Raw genomic sequence first — 23,521 nt, 5'->3', positions numbered from 1 at the left:
ATCAAGGATTCACTGAGACTGTAGACAAAAAAAAAGGAACAGAGGGGGGCTCCAGGTGTTGGCTTATTAAGTGGTCCCACTTACTGGGTGGGTCAGAAAGATTAGCAGGAGTCTAAGTGGGAAATACAGTACTTAAATGTCATCTTGTTAAATCTGAAGTGCTCATGAGGACTCAAGCAGGGCTGTCCATAGGCTTTTCTGAATGAGCGTGGGGTTCAGGAGAGATGAGTGCCCTGAGCACTCACATCGGACTTAAAGCTCCTGGTCCCAGAGGATCATTCATAAAACATATAGGATAGTGAAGAGATGCAGACACCAGCATCGGACGCTGGCTGAGCAGACTGGACGGGAAGGCACGGGCTGGGGCTGCATCAGCCAGAGCAGCAAGCGCTTGGCAGAGGAGACGTGTCACTGCGCACAGCAGAGGGGCCTGCAATGGTGGACACAGATGTGACCACTGGGTTTCTGAAAAGCAGCTTTAAAGAAGTGAAAAACTGGTGTGAAACAGGCAACAAATGAGAGGTAGTGTGCAGAGGGTGTTTTTAGAGGAAAAGGAATGTAGCGAGCCAGTCAAAAAGCACACAGAACCGCTTTGTCTGAGGATGAAAGCTGATGAGAAGACAGGAGACTGAAGATGTCACAGCCTTAAAAACGTAGAAAGAAAGAAGGGAGACTCAGGGTGTGTGTGTGTGCAGACCTGGGGTAAACATGTCACCTTCAGCACTGTAAGTGCATGCAGACCTGGGTAAACATGTCACCTTCAGCACTGTAAGTGCATGCAGACCTGGGTAAACATGTCACCTTCAGCACTGTGAGTGTATGCAGACCTGGGGTAAATATGTGACCTTCAGCACTGTGTGAGTGCATGCAGACCTGGGGTAAACATGTCACCTTCAGCACTGTGTGAGTGCATGCAGACTTGGGTAAACATGTCACCTTCAGCACTGTGAGTGCATGCAGACCTGGGGTTAACATGTCACCTTCAGCACTGTGAATGCATGCAGACCTGGGGCAAACATGTCACCTTCAGCACTGTGAGTGCATGCAGACATGGGGTAAACATGTCACCTTCAGCACTGTGAGTGTATGCAGACCTGGGTAAACATGTCACCTTCAGCACTGTGTGAGTGCATGCAGACCTGGGGTAAACATGTCACCTTCAGCACTGTGAGTGCATGCAGACCTGGGATAAACATGTCACCTTCAGCACTGTGTGAGTGCATGCAGACCTGGGATAAACATGTCACCTTCAGCACTGTGTGAGTGCATGCAGACTAATTTATTTGATGAAATGAAAAGGGGCAAAATTTTTAAAAGATAAAAAAGACAGCAAAAGGGTTCAAGCTGCCCAGACTTGCCGAAACAGGGGTGAATTTCCTTTGGAACTTGACGCCGTGTTGTTCCAGGTAGGATCCCACTTTCTCTGCCATTTCTTGATCAAAGCCACGAAGGAGGACAGAGCGTACCATAACTGTCACGTCTAATCCCAAGCCAGCCAGAAACCCTGCACACTCCAGACCAACATAGGAGGCGCCTACAACTAGCGTGCGGCCAGGGCAGTACCGCAGGGAGAAAAGGTCGTCACTGAAAGAGACAAGAGAAACAGAGTGCAGGTGGAAATTACAAAATGGGCTTCAGTGTGTGCTGATCTGCTGTTGGAAAGGCGATTCAGTGCCTAAGTGGAGACACCAAAAAAACACAACAGCTTCTAGAAGTTTCTAGTCAGGTCTATTTGAAAGGATGTGGAGAAGACATGGGTCAGTACATTCAAAATCAAGTGAGATGACAAGCTAATTACTTAAAAAATGAAACAGAGGGCCTGAAGAGATGGCCCAGTGGTTAAATGAATTAACGTAAGTGGTTAAGTAAATTAATTTAAAAAATAAAATAGGGCCAGGTGTGATGACACACACCTTTAATCCCAGCACTCAGGAGGCAGAGGCAGGTGGTTCTCTATGAGTTCAAGGCCAGTCTGGTCTACAGAGTGAGTTCCAGGATAGCTAAAACTGTTATACAGAGAAACCCTGTCTCAAAAAAAAAAAAAACTAAATAAATAAATAATAATAATAATAATAAAATAGAAAAGAAAATATTTTGTTTTTCAGGGGCACTGTGTATTATGTGAACAGTATATGAGGTATGTGGTGTGTGTGTGTGTGTGTGTGTGTGTGTGTGTGTGTGTGTGTGAATGTACATGGTATTTGAGAAATGCATAGTGTGTGGTATGTGGTGTATGAGATATGTGTAGTATGGGGTATGTGCAGATGTGCATGATATATGAGATGTGCAGTATGTGTGGTGAGTGGTATGTGTGGATGTGTATAGTGTATAAGATATGTGTAGTACATATGGTATATGTGGTGTGTTGGTTGATAAGTGTGGTATGTGGTATGTATGGATGTGTACAGTGTATATGTATAAGTGTGTATCGTGTGTATGGTATGTGTGGTATGTGGTATGAGCTGATGTATAGAGTGTATGAGATATATGTATGTGTGGTATGTGGTATGCATGGATGTGTAAGGTATATGGTATGTGTAGTATATACTGTGTATAAGATATGTGTAGTATGGTATGTGTGGTGTGTGCAGATGTGTACGGTGCATGAGATGTGTGTTATATGTGTGTGCTTGGTATGTGCAGTCTGTGTATGGATGTGTACAGTGGATGAGGTATGTCTAGTGTGTATGGTTATGTGCAGTGTGTGTGGATGTGTGTCTAACCAAACAACAGTGTGATGAAAATGTATTTTCTCAACACATCTGCTCCACAGTCTGAAGGCCCTGCTGTGTCACGGTCTCCTACTGACAGCTGGGGAACACTGGAGTGGGTCTGCAGCACAGGAAGACCAGTGCTGCCCCAGACCAGCTAGCTCATCTCTACCCTGGGCCATGCAACCTCGCAGCTAGTCAGTCTTTGCTTTGGCCTCTTCCGGCAGTTACCTAGAAACAGTACGGCTTCTGCGTGGGTTCTAGCAGTGACCCTGCTACCTGCCTGACCTTACATCTCTGCTTTATTATGTTACCTGAAGCTTCCTGTGCTGTGTCTACTTGTCATGAATTCAAATCCTTTGTGAAGTAAGACAAGGAGCATATAAAATGGGAACATTAATGCACACAATGCAGTCAGGTTGAAATGTCTATTTACTCTTACCTTGTGATACAGTACTCCTTATCTCCTTGGATTCCCAAGTACCGTGGCCTTTCACCTGTTGCTATGACAAACTTGGAAGCAGTGTACAATGTTTCCTGTCCTTTCTTATTGGTAGCCTTGAAATGAAGGAAAATAAATCTTAGCAATCCCATCACCACCCTCGCAGCCTCTCATTCCACAGGAGGGACGGGGATGCAGAAGTCAGCAGTGCCATGTGACCGGCCCCACACAGACGGCTCAAGTCGACACAGCACAGTGGCCACAGCCTCACTCTGGGGCTGGGGTGGCAGACTACAAAGCCAGTTTAGGAGGGCTTCACAGAAGGCCGGGAGACAGGAAGAGTACTGAGGAATTGCCTCTATCAGACTGGTGTGAGTAAGTCCACACTGAGTTTTCTTGTCTGATAACTGATGTGGGAAGGCAGTACCATCCTGGGCAGGCTGTATAAGAAAGCCATCTGACCACGAGTCGGGAGCAAACCAGTAAGCAGCTTTCTTCCATGGTTCCTGCCTCTGCTCTGCTTGTATCCCTGCCCTGAACGACCTAGAAGTGTAAGCCTGGAAGGAAGGTTGGAGCTAAAAATGAAGGCCCTCACCTACCATGCCACAGATCTTCAGCTAAGGAGAGCCCGCAAGAGTTACTGGTTATTGGTGATTGCATGAATAAGTCAAAAGACATTTCCAGGTAAGAAGTTCCAATGCCAACGATGGCGTTTAAACAAGCGGATGACACAACCAGGTGGCAGGCGACACCTCGAGTCAGCGGCTCCTTAGGACAGTGAGGTGAGAGGGGGAGTGGGAGGGGAGAGGCTCTGAGCTTGAGCCGTGGGGGCGAGGACGTCCCCAGAGGAGGCTAGGTGGGGCAGGGCAACTGGACCATCTGCCAGGCCTTGGACAGTCGGAGAAACAAACTCCCTCAGGCTGCTACAGAATTTGGAAGGTCTGGAGGGGCAACTTCAAGTTGACCAGCCCGCACCCGTCTCCACTGGTCTAACAACTGACTACAAAAGAACCTAAGATCCTGTCAAGATTATCTCATGCTGTGTTTGCAAAGAAAAGTACAAAACTGTCCAGATGTCGAGGGTGATGCTAATCGCACAGGAATCCACGGAGGGCAGTGGCTGATGTTTTCTCCTAACTCCAATTTAAAATTTCTGTGGTCATCCAAATGACCTTGTTTCTTTACAGAGATCCGATACTATCTAAACATCACATATGGAACCATGTAAAGTAGCCTTTATTGGACACTGCAGACTGCAGGTTACATTTTCATTTTCTAAAAGCTCCCCACTGCTGAAGTATTTACTTTTAGTCTTTTGTACTTTGAGCTGTTTAAATATTTTGAATAACAATGAGATGAAAGGCAAACCATATCTTTAAATGTTCTTTAAAATGCACGTGCTACAGTTTATCTTGACATATAATCAACAAGCAGTGGTGTGAAAAGCACATATGTGAGGCCACATGTTGTCCTTAATGTGCAACATGGAATTTGACTTTCCGCGCAAGGCCAAGTAGATAGTAATGGAAGACAAAGAACCTGGCGAATCCAGGCAGTACCTTTATTTTATGCAGCTCGACAAACTCCCCATAGGAGTTGACATAGGCCACGCCTTTCTCGCGAAGGGTCAGCCTATAGCTCCAGTTCAAGGAGCTGATGTGGTTCTGGATCGCTTCTGTCATGGCCTCCCAGTTGTGTCTCACTGGAAAATAACCAGGGAAAGTACACAGTGAGGTTTGGTGCTGATGTTTCTTTCATTTTTGAAACAGGGTGCTTCTCTGCAGCCCAGGCTGGCCTTGTGATGCTCCTGCCTCCTGGAATTATGTGTGCACCACCACACACAGACAGATTACATGTGTCCACACATGAGCCACACCACTGATTTAAAGAGCAAGAACATGGGATAGCTTAAATCTTTCCTGGGCCTGCTATGCTTTCTTCTTCCTGCTTTACATTACTAAGTGTGGGAGAAGAAAAAGGGAAAAAGCCACAGAGAAGTGCACACCCCACATGGCAATGCCCAGCATGCAAGGGGAGAGCCACTCTGTCAGGAAGCATCACCCAGAAACCCTTCTTACACCAAGGAGCCTGCTTCCCTCATCCCATTGGGTGGGAAGAAGTTCTTGGGTTGAGACAGACAAGGAAACCCACCTCCCCCTGGGGCACAGGCAGGTGTGGAGCATTGTACAACACTGTTAAAATCACAGTGTAAGAAGTTCACAATACAAGCTTTGTTTCCGACGTCCATTTCCCTATAGATAAATGAAGAGGTCTGGAGATGAGTGATCTGATTCCCTCCTTAGCCGAGGTTGAGCCCTGGCTCCCTTAAACAAGAGGACGAACGGCCAGTGAGACTACTCTCATGCCACCACCAGCCATTCAGAAGACTCTACAGACACCCTGAAGAAACTGCACACCCATCACAGCTGCTTGCTCCAGCTCCTAAAGGCACAGCCCCGTCAAGCTGACTCGGTTTGCACTGGATTTTCTGTTGTCACAAGCCTGGGTGAACACTTGATGACTCAGTAGCCACTTTCCCAGACCAGAGTGGGAGTTCTTCATCTGGTGACCCAGCAGAGACAATTGTGCCTATTGTAAAAGGGACAATAATGTGACTGTGACTGATGCAAACAGAAACCTTCCTTTGCATGAAAAGTTTGTCTTTGTGGTGGCAATGCCCTTCCTCTGGACATAAAGACTGCTCCCCTGTGGTGGTTTGAAAGAAAATGGCCCCCAAAGGGAGTGGCACTATTAGGAGGTGTGGCTTTGTTGGGGTAGGTATGACCTTGTTGAAGGAAGTATGTCACTGTGGAGGCAGGCTTTGAGGTCTCATTTATGCTCAAGCCACACCCAGTTTCTCAGTTCACTTCCTGGAGTCTACAACATATCAAGATGCAAGAACTCTCAGCTCCTTCTCCAGCACCATGTCTACCTGCATACTGCCTTGCTTCCCCCCATGACGATAATGGACTAAACTTCTGAACTGTACACAAGCCACCCCAAACAAATGTTTTCCTTTATAAGAGTTGCTGTGGTCATGGAGTCTCTTCACAGCAATAGAAACCCTAACTAAGACATGCCCTCATACAGTGAATCATCTGCAAAAAGACTCCTCGGCTGCATCCCCTAGGGTTGCAATATTAGGCCAAGGAAAACACTTATCCCGAGGTGTCGTCCTTGCTTATTTTTAGTGGAGCAGGCTGAGCTGAAAACAACAGCAGGGACAACAGACTGTGGAGCAGCCACCGCCGTAACAGCTGCAGCAGAGGTGGAGCTGTGGAGAGCAGCCAGCAGGCCAGGCAACAGGAAAGGGGGAGCCATGTTCCTAACAAGGCCTTGACAGCAAAGGAGTCAGGGCTGCTCTGCATGCAACAGACAACTAGAGGCCAAGGTTAGGGCTGTGGAAACCACCAGAGCTCTTGACCAAGGGGCAGAGGTGGCAATGACTCCTGAAGAGTCAGAGATGCCTGTGGAGCTGTGAGCTGCAGCAGCCAGCAAGCTGCAACACCCATTCCTGCTCCTAAGCCTGCCAAGATACCCGTCCCTTCCTTTTAAGCTCAAGAACTGTAACACTAGAGGGCGCCATCTGCTGCTGCTCCTTCCTGTCTGAATCCACACCCTGCTGAACACCAGGATCTAGGTAGAGAGCCAGGGGAGTCCAGTCAGCAGATACTGACAGTCAGTGACCACAGTCCTCTCACCTGGCTGGCCTTGCCCACTTCCACTCCCATTTGGCTCCCTGTGAGATGCTTTCATGATAGTATCTTTGTTTGTTTGTTTGTTTGTTTGTTTGTTTGTTTTCTCAGTGTTGGGAATGGAACCCAGGGCCTCGTGCACACTGGGCAAGTCCTCTACCAGGTCCTTATACTTCTTTATAATAAATGAGACTTGAACTCAGAGTTGCCTCACATTATTGACCAGTTCTTTCTGGCATGAGGCTAGGATCCAACTGCTGGGCCTTTCCTCTACCCCACCTCATTTAGGTAGGAATGCATCTTTTCTACGGATACTAGACATGGAGGTTCACACCCACCTCTGTGTAACTCCACATTCAGAAGACACAAGGGCCTGTCTGAGAAATCTGGTCATAACTGGATGAGAGTCCAGAAAACAAACCACCAACTGAGAGGTGGGGTCGTGTCTGTCTGTCTGTCTGTCTGTCTGTCTGTCTGTCTCTCTCTCTCTCTCTCTCTCTCTCTCTCTCTCTCTTTCTCTCTCTCTCTCAGAAAGCCCCTCCCCAGCCCCAGCACAGTCAGTGTGGACATGGGCCTTCCATGGCACAGGGCAGAAGGAGCGCTCTAGGGGTTTGCAGCCTGGAAAGGTCCCTTTCGTTACTGCATGCCCTCATGATGCAATGTTCTCCACAGTGGCACATTTTTGCAAACTCCAGCCCTAAAAGACCTTTCATTCCACCCTCTGGGGAACTTTGACTGCAGGGGTCCTGTCCATTCTCTTCACAAGCCAAACAACCTTTACTGTAAAAGGTAAGAGTTTCAAACACAGCTGTACATCGGCCTGCATATCCTGCAGATAACCAAGTCCTAGATCCCCTAAGCTTTCCTAGGAGACCGGCCAAATCTAGGGCCTGGCTGTGTTCCACCCTGTGTCTATTCCTTCACTGTTAAATTGGATGCAAAAAGTCACCCTCTCTTCAGAAAAAGCTCAGCTAGTCTCACAGGTTTATTTTTCAATATAAACTTCAAAATGATCACTTTTGAGCTTTGAAGAGGGGAAATAAAGTCTCAGATTGTGCTGGGTCTGCATAGTCATGAGCTAATCTTGAGATATGGCCTCTTCATAATATTGAGACAAGCCCTCTAATTCACAGTACTTTTTGGTGTGCACTAACAGTCTTCCCATGTACACCGTTAGCTTTGCTCCAAGGCATCTCATCATTTTTGTCATTTTTCACTATATTTTTAGCTTGTTATGGCTGGCAAGTAAGAAATGTGATTTTCACACTAACTGAACTAATTAATTCTAATATTGCTAAGCTCAATCTTTTATATGTTCTACATATATCATATCATAAAGTTAGACCTTTCCCCCATTGCCCCTTTACAAGCATATGTCCTTTCTTTCCTGTCCATATTCCCTGTGCAGTGGCCAAGGGTACTACATTCATGCATGGGGTGGCTCTGAGGCACTGTGACCATGCACTAGATGGCTCTGAGGCACTGTGACCATGCACTAGATGGCTCTGGGGCACTGTGACCATGCACTAGATGACTCTGGGGCACTGTGACCATGCACTAGATGGCTCTGGGGCACTGTGACCATGCACTAGGTGACTCTGGGGCACTGTAACCATGCACTAGGTGACTCTGGGGCACTGTGACCATGTACTAGATGGCTCTGGGACACTGTGACTATGCACTAGATGGCTCTGGGACACTGTGACCATGCACTAGATGGCTCTGAGGCACTGTGACCATGCACTAGATGGCTCTGGGGCACTGTGACCATACACTAGATGGCTCTGGGGCACTGTGACCATGTACTAGGTGACTCTGGGGCACTGTGACCATGTACTAGGTGACTCTGGGGCACTGTGACTATGCACTAGATGGCTCTGGAGCACTGTGACCATGCACTAGGTGACTCTGGGGCACTGTGACTATGCACTAGATGGCTCTGGGGCACTGTGACCATGTAGTAGGTGGCTCTGGGGCACTGTGACCATGTACTAGGTGATTCTGGGGCACTGTGACCATGTACTAGGTGATTCTGGGGCACTGTGACCATGTACTAGGTGGTTGTGGGGCACTGTGACCATGTACTAGGTGATTCTGGGGCACTGTGACCATGTACTAGGTGGCTCTGGGGCACTGTGACCATACACTGGGCAGCTCCAACTCATATTTAACACAGAATCAAACTCTTCAATAAATCTTTGCTTTCCACTCTTCATCCTGAAAAGAAGTTTCAATGTTAGCCTTACTATCAGAGTTTTTAAAGCACAGTAGGTGTGAGGTTTTCATAAATGCCTTTGGGTCACCACTGTACTTCTGGTCGGGCCCCTCTTGTTACCTACTGTGACACATACTCCTTTAAGACACTCATGCTTGTCACTTGGGTCACCTCTGGAGGATGCACTTTTTTTATTTTAGATTCACTTAGTATTATAGTTACGTCAGTCTCAACTTTTCTCGAGTCTTAAACTATCCCAGCCTCCTGTTTCCTAGTCTTGTCAATCTATGTACATCCCCTGTCCCCACTTTATCACCATATGCTGTGACTCTGTGTCACAGTTCTTGCTCAGCTCTCGCTCCAGGTGACCCTTCTCTGGAAAGCAACCTTCTAGGACATTCTGCAGATGGTTTCAGTGGAGGAATATTCTTAAATACAGAAATCCCACCCAGAAACCAACCCGCAACGAGAGACTTGATTCCATCTACAACCAGCGGGTCCTAAATTAATATTCTCCAGTGAGTCACCTGGTGAAATGGGTCTAGTCTCAGCTACCACATCCAGCTACTAACTGAACTACTACTACTACTACTCAACTGATCCCAGCTACTAACTGAACTACCACTCAACAGATCCCAGCTACTAACTGAACTACCACTCAACTGATCCCAGCTACTAACTGAGCCATCTCGGTGAGTCACGGCCCACGCCCAGTGTACAGCCTAATGCCTGCCTCTCTCCTCCACCTTAGGGAATCTGCTGGGTCTATGGCTATCAGTCACCTGTAATACTCTATAGACAACACTACCCACATTGGCATCAAGGTCTCTGGAGATAGCCAACTCATTCATGGTTTTTAAAACCTCCACAAGATCTTCCGACAGGGCCACCATGAAGACTACCTCTGTGTCTAGCTGGCCACCACAGCCAATCACGTCTGCGTCACCAGCCTCCCTAAATCCACCTCCCACTCTCAGCTCAGCATCTCTGCTCAGGCCTGTGGCATTTCTTGCCTCATCTCTCCCTTCTCTTCCCCTTTCTAAGTTCCCTAGTGCTTCAGTAGGGATCTGGACTCCAAGCTGTGGCCTGGGCCTCTCTCCTGACTGAACTCAACCCCCTTTACCTCTCAGGTAAGCTAACTGCTTAGCTCCCTGAGGTCACCTCTTCCACCATCTTCACTCTGCCCCCCAGAGACCGTATTTCCTCACATCTGCACTTTTGGCCAACCTGTCACTTTCAAGATGCAGCTTGAACTGGGCATGGTGATGCATGCCTGTCATCCCAGCTACTCAGGAGGTAGAGGTAAGAGGATCACTTGAGCCTATAAGTTCAAATCCCACCTGGGGAACATAGTGAGCAAGACCTGTCAAAAAGGAGAGGGAGAAGGGTAGCTAACATAACGTGGGTCAAGGGTTACTTCATCCTCAAAGCTTTTCTTAGTGCTCCTCTGATGCTACAGGGTACTCCAGGTACCCCTCACGTGCTCTGCAGAGATGCTGTTGCTTCCGGGCAGGATCTGCTGTCATTACCTCGCATGGCAGAGTCCCGACAGCAAACAGCAATGGGACTCAGCCAAGATGCTTAACACAGACTCCACGCCACACCGCTACAACAAACTTTCATTCTATTTTTTCACATTGGAAAAAATGAAAATGGCCATCACTGCCTTTCACCTTATGCTGGACTTGCTCAAGTTTTGTCTCTAGGTCTAAGTCCCAGGATAGAAGCCGGCGTTGTGGCCTCTGCAACTGAAGGGCAGAGTGGTCAGACCTAAGGAACGCTTACTGAGTGACTGTCAGAACCAACCGCGGAGTCGTGGACTCAGCCTGTCTGGGTTTTCCAACCCCCACTCACCCTGCTGGTTATACTCCCAGCCAAATTTCCTCGAGTCCTGCAAGGCCTGCCCCAGGAGGGCTGCCTGGTGCATCAGCTTCTTAGGAATACAGCCCACATTGACACAGGTACCGCCCAGGCCTGAAAAGAAAGCAACATGTCAACATTCCCCGAGGAGCAAGTGTGCTTGTATGATGTTTCTCACATCAATGTGGGGTTATTAAAATATGTAAGAAGATAAGCTCTGGTGGTGGCAGGGACAACTGTCATCCTCCAAACGAGGCACAAATGGTTAAGTTAACTTTCTAACTTGCAATCTGTGGAGAAGACCCAATAATGAGTGAAAATAGAAGTCTACGTGAAGAGCTCTGGAGACAGAACGCACTTGTGTCTGCTGCTCAAGGGATGAGAACCACCTTGGCTAACGAGAAAAGCACTGCACCCTTGGAACGACAGCTTCTAGCCTCTCTCTAACCCTCACTCCTCTGAGCCAACTGTCAGTCCGCGAAAGCTGCCTGGTGGCATCTACTCTGCATGTGACCTACATAAAACAGGCCAGGCCTGTATGCCCCATGTGCCCCACACGAAACAGGCCAGGCCAGTGCACCCTTTGGCAGGAGCCAAGTAAGGAATTCTCTCCAGCTGCAATCTCTTCCAGTGCACAGATTAGCAGGATCTTTTCTGGATGGGGGAGGAGAGAAACAGGAAAGAGGCAGGAGGGTAAAGGTCAAGGGTACACCCAGACAAGTCAAAGAACAAGCAAGGTGTGCTGCTGTACCCTGGAAATTCTAGGCTAAAGCCTTTGAATTAGCTTGAATTTCAAACAGTGTTTTTGGTTTTTTTGTTTTTTCCCCATACTTTACCTACCATGGTTCCGGGAGGAACGAGACAGCACAGTCAGGCTGGGTACAGAATAGAGTCCATAGAGCAATGAGGGCACAGTGGGGACAGGAGAGTAACAAAGGTCAGAGCAGTGCACAAAGCTAGCAATAGCAGTGGCTATGAGAAGGGGCAAGGAGCCAGAGTGAGTCCCAGGACAGTGGCATCAACCATGTGTGGCCTTCCCGACGATGAGGCCAAGAGTGTCAGGACCCTAGCTTCCCTTCCCTGTCCCCTGCTCCAAACTGACAAAGCCCAACCTGAAACCAGAAAAAGAGACAACCAGTGGTCAGGGTTCTAGGCCAGAGCAGACCAGAGACAAAAGAATGCAATGAAACACACACGAATATTCTGCACAAAATCTGTATGTTCTATTTTATTGAGAAGGAGGGAAAACCCCACACGGCAAGGTGAGCACCATGCCCTGCAGCCCACAGCAGAGGTATATGGCCAGGACTGTGTGTGCTTCTCATGCAACCAAAGGGTAATGATGGTGGACAATGACAATAGCAGCCACTACACAGCCATCAAGCCCAGCTGGGAGACTAAGGCAGAAACAGAGAGTGAGCAGGACACAGCATATGCACTGTGCCTGCAACAATGCAAAAGTACCAGTGCATGTATGCCAAAATAATCTATGACAGAAGTGTGGGTGCTGGGCCACAGAACCACCTTTCTTTTTGTAAAGCTGAACTGTTGGCATGTTCCTTTGCAGAGTCTACACTGTTGGACGGCTCTCCCTCCTGAGACCAGGCAGGGTTACATGAGATTACAGGATAGAAGCTGCCTGTAAAAGCATAGGACAAGGGCTGGAGAGATAGCTCAACAGTTAAGAGCACTGGCTGTTCTTCTAAAGGACCCAAGTTCAATTCCCAGCACCTACATGGCAGCTCATAACTGTCTGTAACTACAGTTCCAGGGGAACTGATACCCTCACACAGACATACATATAGGCAAAACACCAATGCACATTAAATAAATAAATAAATAAATAAATAAATAAATAAATAAATAAATAAATAAATAAATTTAAAAGGCCAAGCAGGAACTACAGCTTACCCCAGGATGAGCCCTGAGGCGATGGGACCACAAAGTCTAGCACCATGACCTTCTTTCCCAAGTTGGCAGCTTCCTACAAAAAACAACCACATAAAAAGTGTCTTGCCACCTTCTCTCTCCCATTTTTCTCTCCCTTAAGTGAACAGTCTGAATTTGCCAGATACTCCTCCACCCCCAATCGAACCAGTTATTATAAAAGCCTAGATTGCAAGATTACAGTTAACTTTCGGAAGAGTCATTAATGGTTCACTTGTGTTCACACCTTTGCACAAGAGAGGCCGCCAGAGCCCCCGCCAATGACGATGAGATCATAATCATGAGCCGAGTCTTCCTGAAGGAGCTTCTGCAGTAAACCGTTCTTATGTGCCTACAGATTACCAAAGGAGACAGAATAGCACATGACTCCATTTTCAACCAGCATGGATTCTTTGTCTAAACAAATCTGGAGCTGGAAAGACAGCTCATCAGTCAAGAGCACATATTGTTCTAGCAGAGAAACTGGGTCCAGTTCCTAGGAACCAAGGTGGTTGGCAAGCAACTCTGCTGGAAACTGAAGTTCCAGGGGACCTGACATTTCTGCCCCTTGCAGACATCTGTGCATGTGCTCACACACAAGCCTACTCCATTCCACATACACACAAACTTAAAAATGAAAAATATTTTTAAAAAAATACTCAATGCTGGGGATTTAGCTTAGTGGTGGAACACAAGGCCCAATGTCTGGTTCCTGGCACCAAAAATAAAAAAGAAAAGCGAAGAAAAACCTCAGGAATGATGGGTCAAAACATTTGTGTTGAGATTGTAAATCTACCTAGATCTAAGTAGGGTACAACTTATGCCAACACACACACACACACACACACACACACACACACACACACACACACACACTATGACCTAGACATTCTGACAGTTATCATGTCAAATGAGGCCACTTTGCACAGATAAATGATCAAATGTCACTTTTCAAGTCCTTGTCCTCTGGACTGGTCTTCATTTGAAACCTGGCTTTTATGCATCAACAGCTGTCTTCATGATCTCTCACAAACTCACCCTTCATTCCACAGCTGTGCTGGGTGGCTTCCTTTATCACACACATCTCAATGTTTCTTGCCCAATGGCCACATTCTAAGAATCAAGAAGTTAAAGCCCCATACTTTGCACCCAGTATTGGCAGCCTTGACAGGGGTTCTAACTCCCTGGACAACAGTGTTTGTGTTGACCAATGCTTGTTGGAGAACAGCATGTTTCACCCCCTATCAGGAGGAGGAGACTTGTCCTGGCCCCAGTGACCTACCTGTCGCTCTTCCTGAGATCTGTTTACCACAGATAGGGCAAAACAAAGATATGATTCCAGGTATGGCTTAGTGAACTCATGAGTTTAACTGGGCTGCTTAGGGGAGTGTGGACTTGCTGTCAGCTGCACTACTGAAGAAGGGTCTGTCTTCATGGGAATTAACAGCTTATCTATCTCTAGGAAGGGATGGGGCCTCATGAGCCACCTCCTGAGTCATGAGCTGCTCCGGAGCCACTGTGAACCCCTCAGGAGCCTCACGATGCTCCCTCCTCACATACACACACAAGGGGGAGTGGTGACGGACCCAGTCCTATGATGGTCACGGCCACTCTGACTTCAGTAAGAATGGCCCTCCTGTGCCTGAGTCAGCACTGTATAACTCCTCAGGTTTAGTTGGTGGGAAAGCTCACTTCCCTGGCAGCCTTCAGGGTCACCTGGAGGTGACTGGCCTCGTGATTTTCCACTGGTACCCCCCTTTGACACAGATAAATTACAATGTGAACAAACAGTGTCGAGGACCATGAGTGATGATGATCATTACCTGGAAAGTTCGGTCACATCCGCCCACGTGCACTTTATTCACAAAAATATTGGGCACTGTTTTCTGGTTACTGATTTCTGTCAGCACTTCCTGAACATTGGCCCCATCATCTAAAGAATAAAAGAGTATATGAAGATACTATAAAGGATCCCCTTGCAGAGTTCAAGTCTTACGATGCTCACTGCTCGTTGCTTACAAGTTCACATCCGTGACAGGCCAATGTGCTCCATGACTTCATGAAATAATGACTTAAGATGAGAAAGTAGCTAGACCTTCAGAGGACACCTTAAACCCAAAGGCCTACCTACGGATTTCTGTTAGGACAAAACATTTGGGTTCGCTTTTGCATACACAATAGCTCTGCCACAAACAAGGGACAAGTATCCTTTAAGAGAGCAAAACCCAAGTGAAACCTGTTATAATAACTAACAAGAAAACGCTTCCTATGATTACATTTAAGTTTTTCTAAGTATGGTCTGCAATTTACCCTCCTTCTTGAAAGATGCAACTGGGCCATGACACTTGGGACTTGGCACTTATTGGTAAGAAACAAGAGCACCTTGCTTCTTAAGGCAACTTGGTAAAAAACAGGTGCCATGAAGACAAAGTTGAGAGTCTTTTCTGGTCACTACCCCATCCCAAATTCCTGCAAAGAATAGCAGATGTGAAGTGTTCAGTGACTGCCATGGCCATGGAAGACAAAGATTCAAAACTAAGCTGAAAACTTAACATGCTCTTCCCCATGGGTAATGCAACCAGGAAATGGAGTGGATTCTTTGTTATGACAGTTTAATCAATTTTGTAGAATGCTGGCAGGCAAGTATCCAATGCCTCAAACACTTTAAAGTTAGCAGCCCACAGCTCTTCCCATTTCCTGCCCTCAAATATGAAAAATCTTTATCAAATTGTTTGTCATATGAAGGTTCATCTTCTGTGTGCTTGAACACAAACAAAAGCTCATTTGACAGACAGACATGAAAATACAGTGAACAAAGTGGAACAGTCATGTTGGCGCTTACTACAAATAGCAGCATTACTGACAGCTACTCACCAACTTGATCAAGTTCCAGGATGTTGTAGTCCACCCCTAAGGATGAAAAGAGTTCCTTTACCTGTAAGAGAAACCCTTGTGAGCCTCTTGCTCTCAAAAGGTTCAGCAGCTATGAAAGGTGCTCATGTGACATATGGTGATAAGAGCTGCCCAACACAGGCAATCTTAGGGACATGAGTTCTGGCCCACAGTGTTCTCATTTTCCTCCATATACTTCCCCAGAATAACCCAGTCTGCCACCTCCGTTCTTTTACTCTTTGTCTCCTTATGACTCCTATTTCTGCCCAAATCTCTTTTCTGGTTCAGGACAGGTTCATGGCACTCCTCCACGGGTGCCACGCCTCAGTGCAAATCTTCTTCAACCATGTCGCTTCCTTTTTCTGGGCTTCCTCTCAACAGCCATTAAGTTCCTCCAACTAAATCAACCATCAAGCATCTAGGACCAGTCAACCATGATTCCAAGGCCACAAAATGCAACGATGAACCAGACACACTCTCTGCCTTCTAGGACAGAAATCAGTAGCATGATGACAGTTTAACTATAGCCTATTTACCAGCTGCCCATCAAAATACCCCAGAGTCTGACTGAGAGACGACAGTGTGGGTATCACCCAAAGCTTATGAGTCGTTCAGCATCAAAGCTGCATGGTAACCACTGTGCAAAGCTCTGGCTAGGCTTCACCTGCACACCTGCCTCCCAGACATCTTCCAGGTCACACTAACCTCCCCACCACCCATATACGGACAGCAATGGCTAAGTCTTAGTTCTCTGTTGAACTGTTCCACTCTCGAGTTCCCAACAGTAACTCCATCTCAGGTGTTCCCAGCTTTGTCTTCTCCAGTTCACCCAGTGGCAGCCACTAACTTGTCTTTTCATAGCCATTTTGTGACACCACCCTTAAACACCCTCCACCCTTGAGATAAAACCCAGAGGCACCAAGGTCTAAGCAGATAACACATCTGTAACCATGATAATTACCTAAGAGTAACCCTTTGGTGTCTTGGAAATCTCCTAAAAGCATTCTGCAAATGAACATTTATTCCAGAAAATCTCCTAAGGAAAAGCAGAGTCTATGGCCCTGTAGCCTGGTCCTGCCCCTTTCTCCTCTCCTATAGCAAGAATTCTATTTCAAGTGAGTGTGACTCCAAAATAGCATCTCCTTAAATGGCAGGTCACCAGCATCTCTCAGCTCTGAGTCACAGAAGCTTCAAAACACTCAACCCTATTTGAGGTCAAACCCTCTACATAGGTAGCTGGTGGAAAATCCTAGGGTGCTCATCATACTCTCTGTGTAAGGTCAAGTCCCAGGAAGAGAAGAGTAAGCCAGGAGGAGCAGATGATGCAGGCCCATTAGGAACCGTCCCCACCTCCAGCTCAGGGATATCGTACAGGGGTTTTGCAAGGGGATGGGCAGGCCACCACAGCAGAGAGCTCCTGGGTGACTTCTTTTGAAACAGGCTATGGGAAGTTCCAGCTCAAAAGCAATGGAGATGGACTACCAGGAAAGAAAGAGGAGGAGGCGACAGCCATTAAGAGGGACAGGCTAAATCTGCCGGTGAATGAGGGCAGCCACCATAGCAAAGGACAACAATTCCTCAGAAAACTACAATTAAAGATACTGCAACATTCACATGTTCACTCATGTTCATTACAGCATCACTCACACCAGCCACAAGCAAGGCATGTATCAACTGGTGCCTGGATTGATAGGAAAGGTTCCCGTCCACACACAATGGCTTATTATTTACCCTGAGGAACTAGGAAAATTCCAGCTCATGCTACAAGATGGACTAACCTTGAGGACATTACACTAAGCAAAACAAGCCAGATGTAAAAGGCCAACTGCTGAATGATGATGTCACTTATATGTGGCACTTGGAGTGGTCAACCTCACTTTTTGGTGAGATGGTTGGTGAGGGCTGGGATGGTGGAAACATTGGTTACTGTGTTGTTGAGTTTAGAATTTCAGATTGAAAAGTTCTGGAGATGGACTGTGGCGATGAGAGCCAACAATGTGACTCTGTCTAATTGCTGAGTCCTTGCATGTGGTTCCAGAGACTTGAACCTGACTCAAGGTGACAAGGGAATGAAGAAAAGACAAACACACAGATACACAAAAATGGTGGCCTAGTCCTCGAATGGAGAAACCTCAGCATCCCCTCGCCCACCCAAGCATTTTATCATATAGAGGTAAAATGGTGGGGGGTTGGCGGGCAGGGTTATTGCATACAACTGAACCAAGGAGGCAGGGATTATGGTAGAAAGGTGAGCCAAGGACGCAAGTTTAACCAACATTAGTAGGAACAGTCTCTGGAGGGGAGCAGTCTTCTAGGCTGCAAATATCCAGGGAGGTAGGAAAAGGAAGCTAGGATGGACATTTATGCACACACTCCTTATTTAGCACTCAGACCAGGAGAGTAAGGCTTTGATATTTCTCTGAGCATAGCCTGGGGGAGGTTTTGCCATTTTCCCATAGGTTTGAGACTTGAGTCCTTGGCACGGCTGTTGCCATGTCAACAGCAAACATTCACTCAGGGCTTCCTCCACTCTCTGCACCCAGTGTCATTGGCTTCTACTCTTCTGATGTGACAAATGTGTTTTTTTTTAAAAATCAAGGTATTTTGCCCTGGTTTAGTCCAGATTATCTTGTCTGGGAGTCCATCTGTCTCCATAGCTTGCTGGGTTTTGTGTGACAGCCAGGTCAGTCCTTTCAGCTCTGGGCTAACATATAACCATAATCTCAATAATCTTAAGTCCACACTTATCAGTAAAACATCTTGAGACACTTAAACCTTTGAAATTAAATTCCAGTCATTTCCAGGGAGCCCTCACCCAGGTTTCCTTTCTTACTCCTTATATTCAGCCACACTTCCTTCCTCTTGTCTTCACTTACATAAATCCCTATATCAAGTGCCTTCCCTTACAGGCATACCTCCTCTTTACCCTGGAGGACAAGCCCGCCTGTCCTTTCCTTAGCCCGTCCAGATCGTCTGAAGTAGCTACTGTTGGCCTCACTGCCACAGCCCTTGTTTATCACAAGCTCTTCTTTCTGCACTTGAGAGCTGGCTGGTGGCTGCTCAGCTATTATGAGTTCCTGGGGGGCCAGACCCATGTTCATATCTCTACAGTGCTAAATACCCAACAACTAATGCTTGTTAAATGCCATTACCACTTCAATAAAGGGACAAATCTTAATTCTTGATTACTGTATGGACCATACGTGGAAACAGCAGTGGATTGTGGATCATACATTTAATAAGCCCATGAACAAACCACCACAAAACCAGACAGTGAATGGTTACCAAAAGATAGGCTTCCAGGATGTGTACATTCTAGAAAAAAACACCCAGGAACTGGCTGGAAGACTGACCATCCAAACTGAAGCAGGGACTGTTAAGAGACCCTGCCTCAAGAAGAGTCTTGCTCCCTGCTAAAAACTAACCCCTACAACACACACACAGAGAGACACACACACAGAGACACACAGACACACACACACAGACACACACATCAAGAAAGAGACCAGCACATATGAAGATCAGATTGATGGAAAGGATGGACTCCTCAGTGTATAAAACAGGAGCAGCTGAGATCATAAACAACTGGATTTTACCAATACTAACTCCCAGTGGATTAAAGAAAACAAGTGTGGAAATCATACTACAAAACTTGCAGGAGCCAAATCAGAAGAATGTGTTCATAAGTCCTAAATAAGACTTGAAAGCCACACACCACGAAAGGGAAGTGAAGTGGGACAGGTCTCACTGTGCACAACTCACAAACCTCAATTACCAAAGACTCAATAAGGAGTCTGGGAGATTTCCCAACATTTCCCAAAGGACTAGTATTTATAATATATAAAGAAAACCTACAAATCAGCACAACAAAAGAAAAAACAAGAATAATGGTCTTAATGGTTCACAGGAGAAAACTCAACAGTGTCATAAGCATACAGACTTTATTAGGGAAATGAAAAATTCAAGCCACAAAGAAAGAGTATTATCTACCAGAACTACAAAAGTGAAAAACAGCAGCTGTCAGCAAGGCTGCAGAGCAAGAACTGTGACACACTCACTAGCACAGGCCAAATTGGTGTAAGCATTTGGAAACGCCCTGACTCCGTGATTGAGTCCACGAAGCAATCAGCTGAAAGACACCCATCGCTTCTAGGCTTTTCAGCTAAGACCGAGTGCTACCTAGGTAAGACGGTCAGGGGTGTGCTTCTAGATGTACCCAAGGATAGGCATCAAGCCATATTGTTTTTAAGATCAAAATACTCGGCCAGTTGTGGTGGCTCATGTCTGTAATCCCAACACTTGAGAGGCTGAGGCAGGAGGATTACCACAAGTTCAATGCTAGCCTAGGGAACGTCACGGCAGTGAGAAGCAACGAAGCAGAGCCACAGGTACTACTAACACGTATGAGTCTCTAAGCAAAACTGCTGAGGGAACAACTGTAAAACAGTATGTGGTTCTACTTACAAAAAGGCCCACGCAGGCCAAAAGGCACAGAGTACTGCCAGTGGTATGTAGGCATCTAGTGACTCAGAGAAGAACAGGGAATGCGGTTACCCTGCGGGGAGGGAGGGAACACCCAGGAGTCTCCCTGCTGCCAGTGTCGTTTTATTAGTTTTTAAAATGAATGTGTGTGTGTGTGTGTGTGTGTGTGTGTGTGTGTGTGTGTGTGAGTGCGCGCGCACACGCGCGCGCAGTTGCAGCTGTGGAGGCCAGAGGACAACCTCAGGTGCCATTCCAAGGAAGATGCTCTGTCTGTCCACCCTCTTTTCAATGAAGTCTCTTACTGGCCTGAAGCATACAGGTTAGGTCGTCTGGACTTACCTGCCTCTAACTTCCAGGCACTGGGGTAAAGTGCACTCCACTATGCTTATCACTTTTGAGTTCTGGGGATCGAACCTGGGTCTTAGAGCTGGCAATATTCGTTCTGTTTCTTGTGATAGGGACTCTTATAGTAGCCCAGGCTGGCATAGAATGCATGATCCTCCCTGCCTCAACATCTATTTTTTTTTTCTTTAAAATAGTGCTAGAAATGGAACCCACAGCCTTGCTCCCACTAAGTCACACACCAGGCCCTTAACTTCCTGATAATGTTAAGTAAACATCAAAATACTGAACATCCCCATCTAGCATCTTCTTTCCAAAGGTTTGTTTCTAAGACAATGATTTTTTTTAACTCATTATATGGTAACAATGCTGAATGTCCACCCAGCCCCAAATTATGGAGTGTGCAACAGAGTTTAAACTAGCCTTGACTTAAAACCTCCTCTACCTTCATCTTAGAAGTGGAAGTCGCCTGGCGGCGGTGGCACACGCCTTTAATCCCAGCACTCAAAAAAAAAAAAAAAAAGTGGAAATCAAGCCCTGCCTCGTTTTGAAACCTGATCAAGGAGCCAAACATGCTAATTAACAAGCATGATCTGGATCCAGCTTCAGCGAACCTCGCTATCCCTCGCTCTTCCATTTTAGTAGTGCAATTTTAAACGCTCGTTGTTGTTTTTTTTTAAAGTTTTGATAAACTTAAGCCCATATCAGGCTGGAAGGCAAGCGTCTAGGGGTCTGCAGGTTAGGACCCGGTCGGAACAGGTAAGCAACTATGCTCAGAAACGAGAATTCAACCAGCTCCCTGAAACACGCCTAGGAAAGTGCCACAAAAGGCCTACTCCGCCCACCTTCAGGCCCCGCACACCTTCGCCCTTGTCAACTCAAGACCCCCCATCCACTCGGTCCCTCCCACTGAACTCCACGCAGACCCTCCCCATTAGCCCCGCCCACTAGGTCCTGCCCCTACACTATGATTCCTCCCTGCCCAATGAGCACCTCCCAGACCCCCAACGGTTCCGCCCATCAGGCGCCAACCCCTGAGTGCTGGCTTCGCCCCGCCCACTGAGCGTGCTCAGACCCGCCCTCCCCGCCCACCAGGCGCCAACCAGGGAACTCCACCTCCGCCCCGCCCACTGAGCTGGTGCCCAGACCCCCTAGATCCGGCTCACGGAACTCGCCCAGCCCCTTCACCACGCTCCTGCCGCCCGGCCCACCAGGTCCAGGGGTCCACATCCACTTCGCTCCTTCCACCAGGAACTGCTTAGACCCTGCCCATCAGGCCCGGCCCATAGCTCCGCTCCGGCCGGCCCCGCCTACCCTCGTGCTGTGTGGACAGTAACTCTTGCTGAAGATCATCACCCGGTTGCCCTCGATGAGGTCCTTCAGGCGGCGCCGCACCTCCTCGCGGGCGTCGGGGGTCTGGCGGCTCGTCCCAGGGGACGACAGGCGGGCGCGGCGGCCCGGTGGCGAAGACATTAGCCCGCCGCGGACCGTGCCCAGGCGGCGGTTGGGGGCGACTGCCGCCTTCCCCAGCCCGGGCGACTTCTGCGCCCGCGGAGGCGCCGGTGGGGACGGTGGCTTCTCCAGGGCTTCGTTGTCGCTCCCGGCAGGGCCGGGCCTGTTCAGGAACCGCGACGCGAGCGGCCGCCAAGGGGACGATGCCGGCAACGCCACTGAGAACTTGAGAACGCGGCGCACCGGATAGCTGCGGGGCCACGATCCCGCCCTCGCGACCGCACCCGCGGAGAGTGCCTGCCTATTGACCGGCCACGCCCCCAGGGCAGTTTCGCCCCACCTCCAAGGCCTTCTTAGGGCTAAGCCACGCCCCCTTAGCGCAGCCCTGTGTGCAGGTGAACCAGGCCATCTAGTGTATCCAAGCCGCAGTCCCTTGCCATTTTCGAAAGTGCGGTATCAAGCTTGTATGCTCTGCTATTCTTGAAATGATTGTTTTATCATTTTACTACCGTTTCTGCCGCCCAGAGGCCTCTCTGCTGTACCTTCTGTTCCTTATTCTCCACCAGTCTCAAGATAGGTGCTTTTCAGGAAGGATAGATGTCTACATTTTATTTTGGAAATCATGAATAAAACCATATCTAGGAAATACAGATTTTTTTTTAAGTTTGTATTACCGAAACTGAATAAAACATCATGTCCCCACTGCAATTCAGTCTTAATATGAGATTCCTAGGTCACTACCACCCACGAACCCCCATCCCCATTCCCTGTGACATAGTGTGTTGGTTAGTTTTTGCCAACTTGCCACAAACTAGGATCACCTGGAAAGAGAGAAACCCAGTTGAGAAAATGCTTCTTTCAGATTGGCCTGTAGGCAAGCCTATGGGGCATCTTCTTGACTAATGAATGATTGATGTGGCAGCACCCAGACCACCGTGGAGGGGTACCACGCCTTGGGCAAGTGGTCCTACATTGTAAGAAAGCAGGCTGAGCAAGCCATCAAGAGCAAGCCAGTAGGCAGCACTCCTCCATTGCGGACCTCTGCTCCTTCTTGAGTTTTCCGACTTTCCCCGATGATGGACTGTGACTGGGGACTTGCAACCCAAATGAAACCTCTCCTCCACTAAGCTGGTTTGGGTCAGTGTTTTATCATGGCAATAGAAAGTAACTAGAGAACCCCCAACTAATGAACCCCTAAACCACCCTTGTCCAGACAAATCCTATGGGCGACATTTGGAAAGAAGGCCAGAGGGCTAACTGGCCTGCTCTTAGTCAAATAAGGACACATGATGTGCCCACGTTTTATCGACCCTCTCCCCAGGCTCAAGTTATGACGTTCTTCCTGTAAGCACCCCTTCTGAAGTTCATCTTCCTGTAAACGTAAATAAGCAAAGACACTGACTCTAATTAGTGGCCACTGTTAGTCAGACAGTTAGCTAGACTACCCTTAGCACCCGTGGTCTGGAACACTCACCGGACAGAGGACTTGAGAAAACTGCACAGC

At 47.6% G+C, this 23,521-nt stretch overlaps 1 protein-coding gene across 2 annotated transcripts in view; it reads right to left on the bottom strand.

The window, feature by feature from the left end:
• Txnrd3 (thioredoxin reductase 3) overlaps positions 1 to 22,334 on the bottom strand; it is a 36,612-nt gene extending 14,278 nt beyond the window's left edge. Inside the window, exons 1-9 of one of the 2 annotated variants that reach the window (XM_006994768.4) lie at positions 21,880 to 22,334; positions 15,724 to 15,784; positions 14,673 to 14,782; positions 13,097 to 13,201; positions 12,835 to 12,907; positions 10,918 to 11,037; positions 4,713 to 4,855; positions 3,154 to 3,269; positions 1,359 to 1,584 (exon numbers count right to left, since the gene is read on the bottom strand). In XM_006994768.4, the coding sequence (XP_006994830.2) occupies positions 1,359 to 1,584; positions 3,154 to 3,269; positions 4,713 to 4,855; positions 10,918 to 11,037; positions 12,835 to 12,907; positions 13,097 to 13,201; positions 14,673 to 14,782; positions 15,724 to 15,784; positions 21,880 to 22,038 (1,113 nt within the window). In that variant the 5' untranslated portion in view covers positions 22,039 to 22,334. Of the gene's footprint in view, positions 1 to 1,358; positions 1,585 to 3,153; positions 3,270 to 4,712; positions 4,856 to 10,917; positions 11,038 to 12,834; positions 12,908 to 13,096; positions 13,202 to 14,672; positions 14,783 to 15,723; positions 15,785 to 17,519; positions 17,626 to 21,879 lie in introns of those variants that run through there. The other variant, XM_076567317.1, reaches the window with a different exon arrangement.
• Between the last annotated feature and the right edge of the window lie 1,187 nt (positions 22,335 to 23,521).

The sequence above is a fragment of the Peromyscus maniculatus genome, chromosome 3 (assembly GCF_049852395.1).
Source record: "Peromyscus maniculatus bairdii isolate BWxNUB_F1_BW_parent chromosome 3, HU_Pman_BW_mat_3.1, whole genome shotgun sequence".
NCBI lineage: Eukaryota > Metazoa > Chordata > Mammalia > Rodentia > Cricetidae > Peromyscus > Peromyscus maniculatus.
The sequence above is the reverse complement of the archived record's forward strand: the minus strand, read 5'-3'. Positions and strand labels throughout refer to the sequence as shown.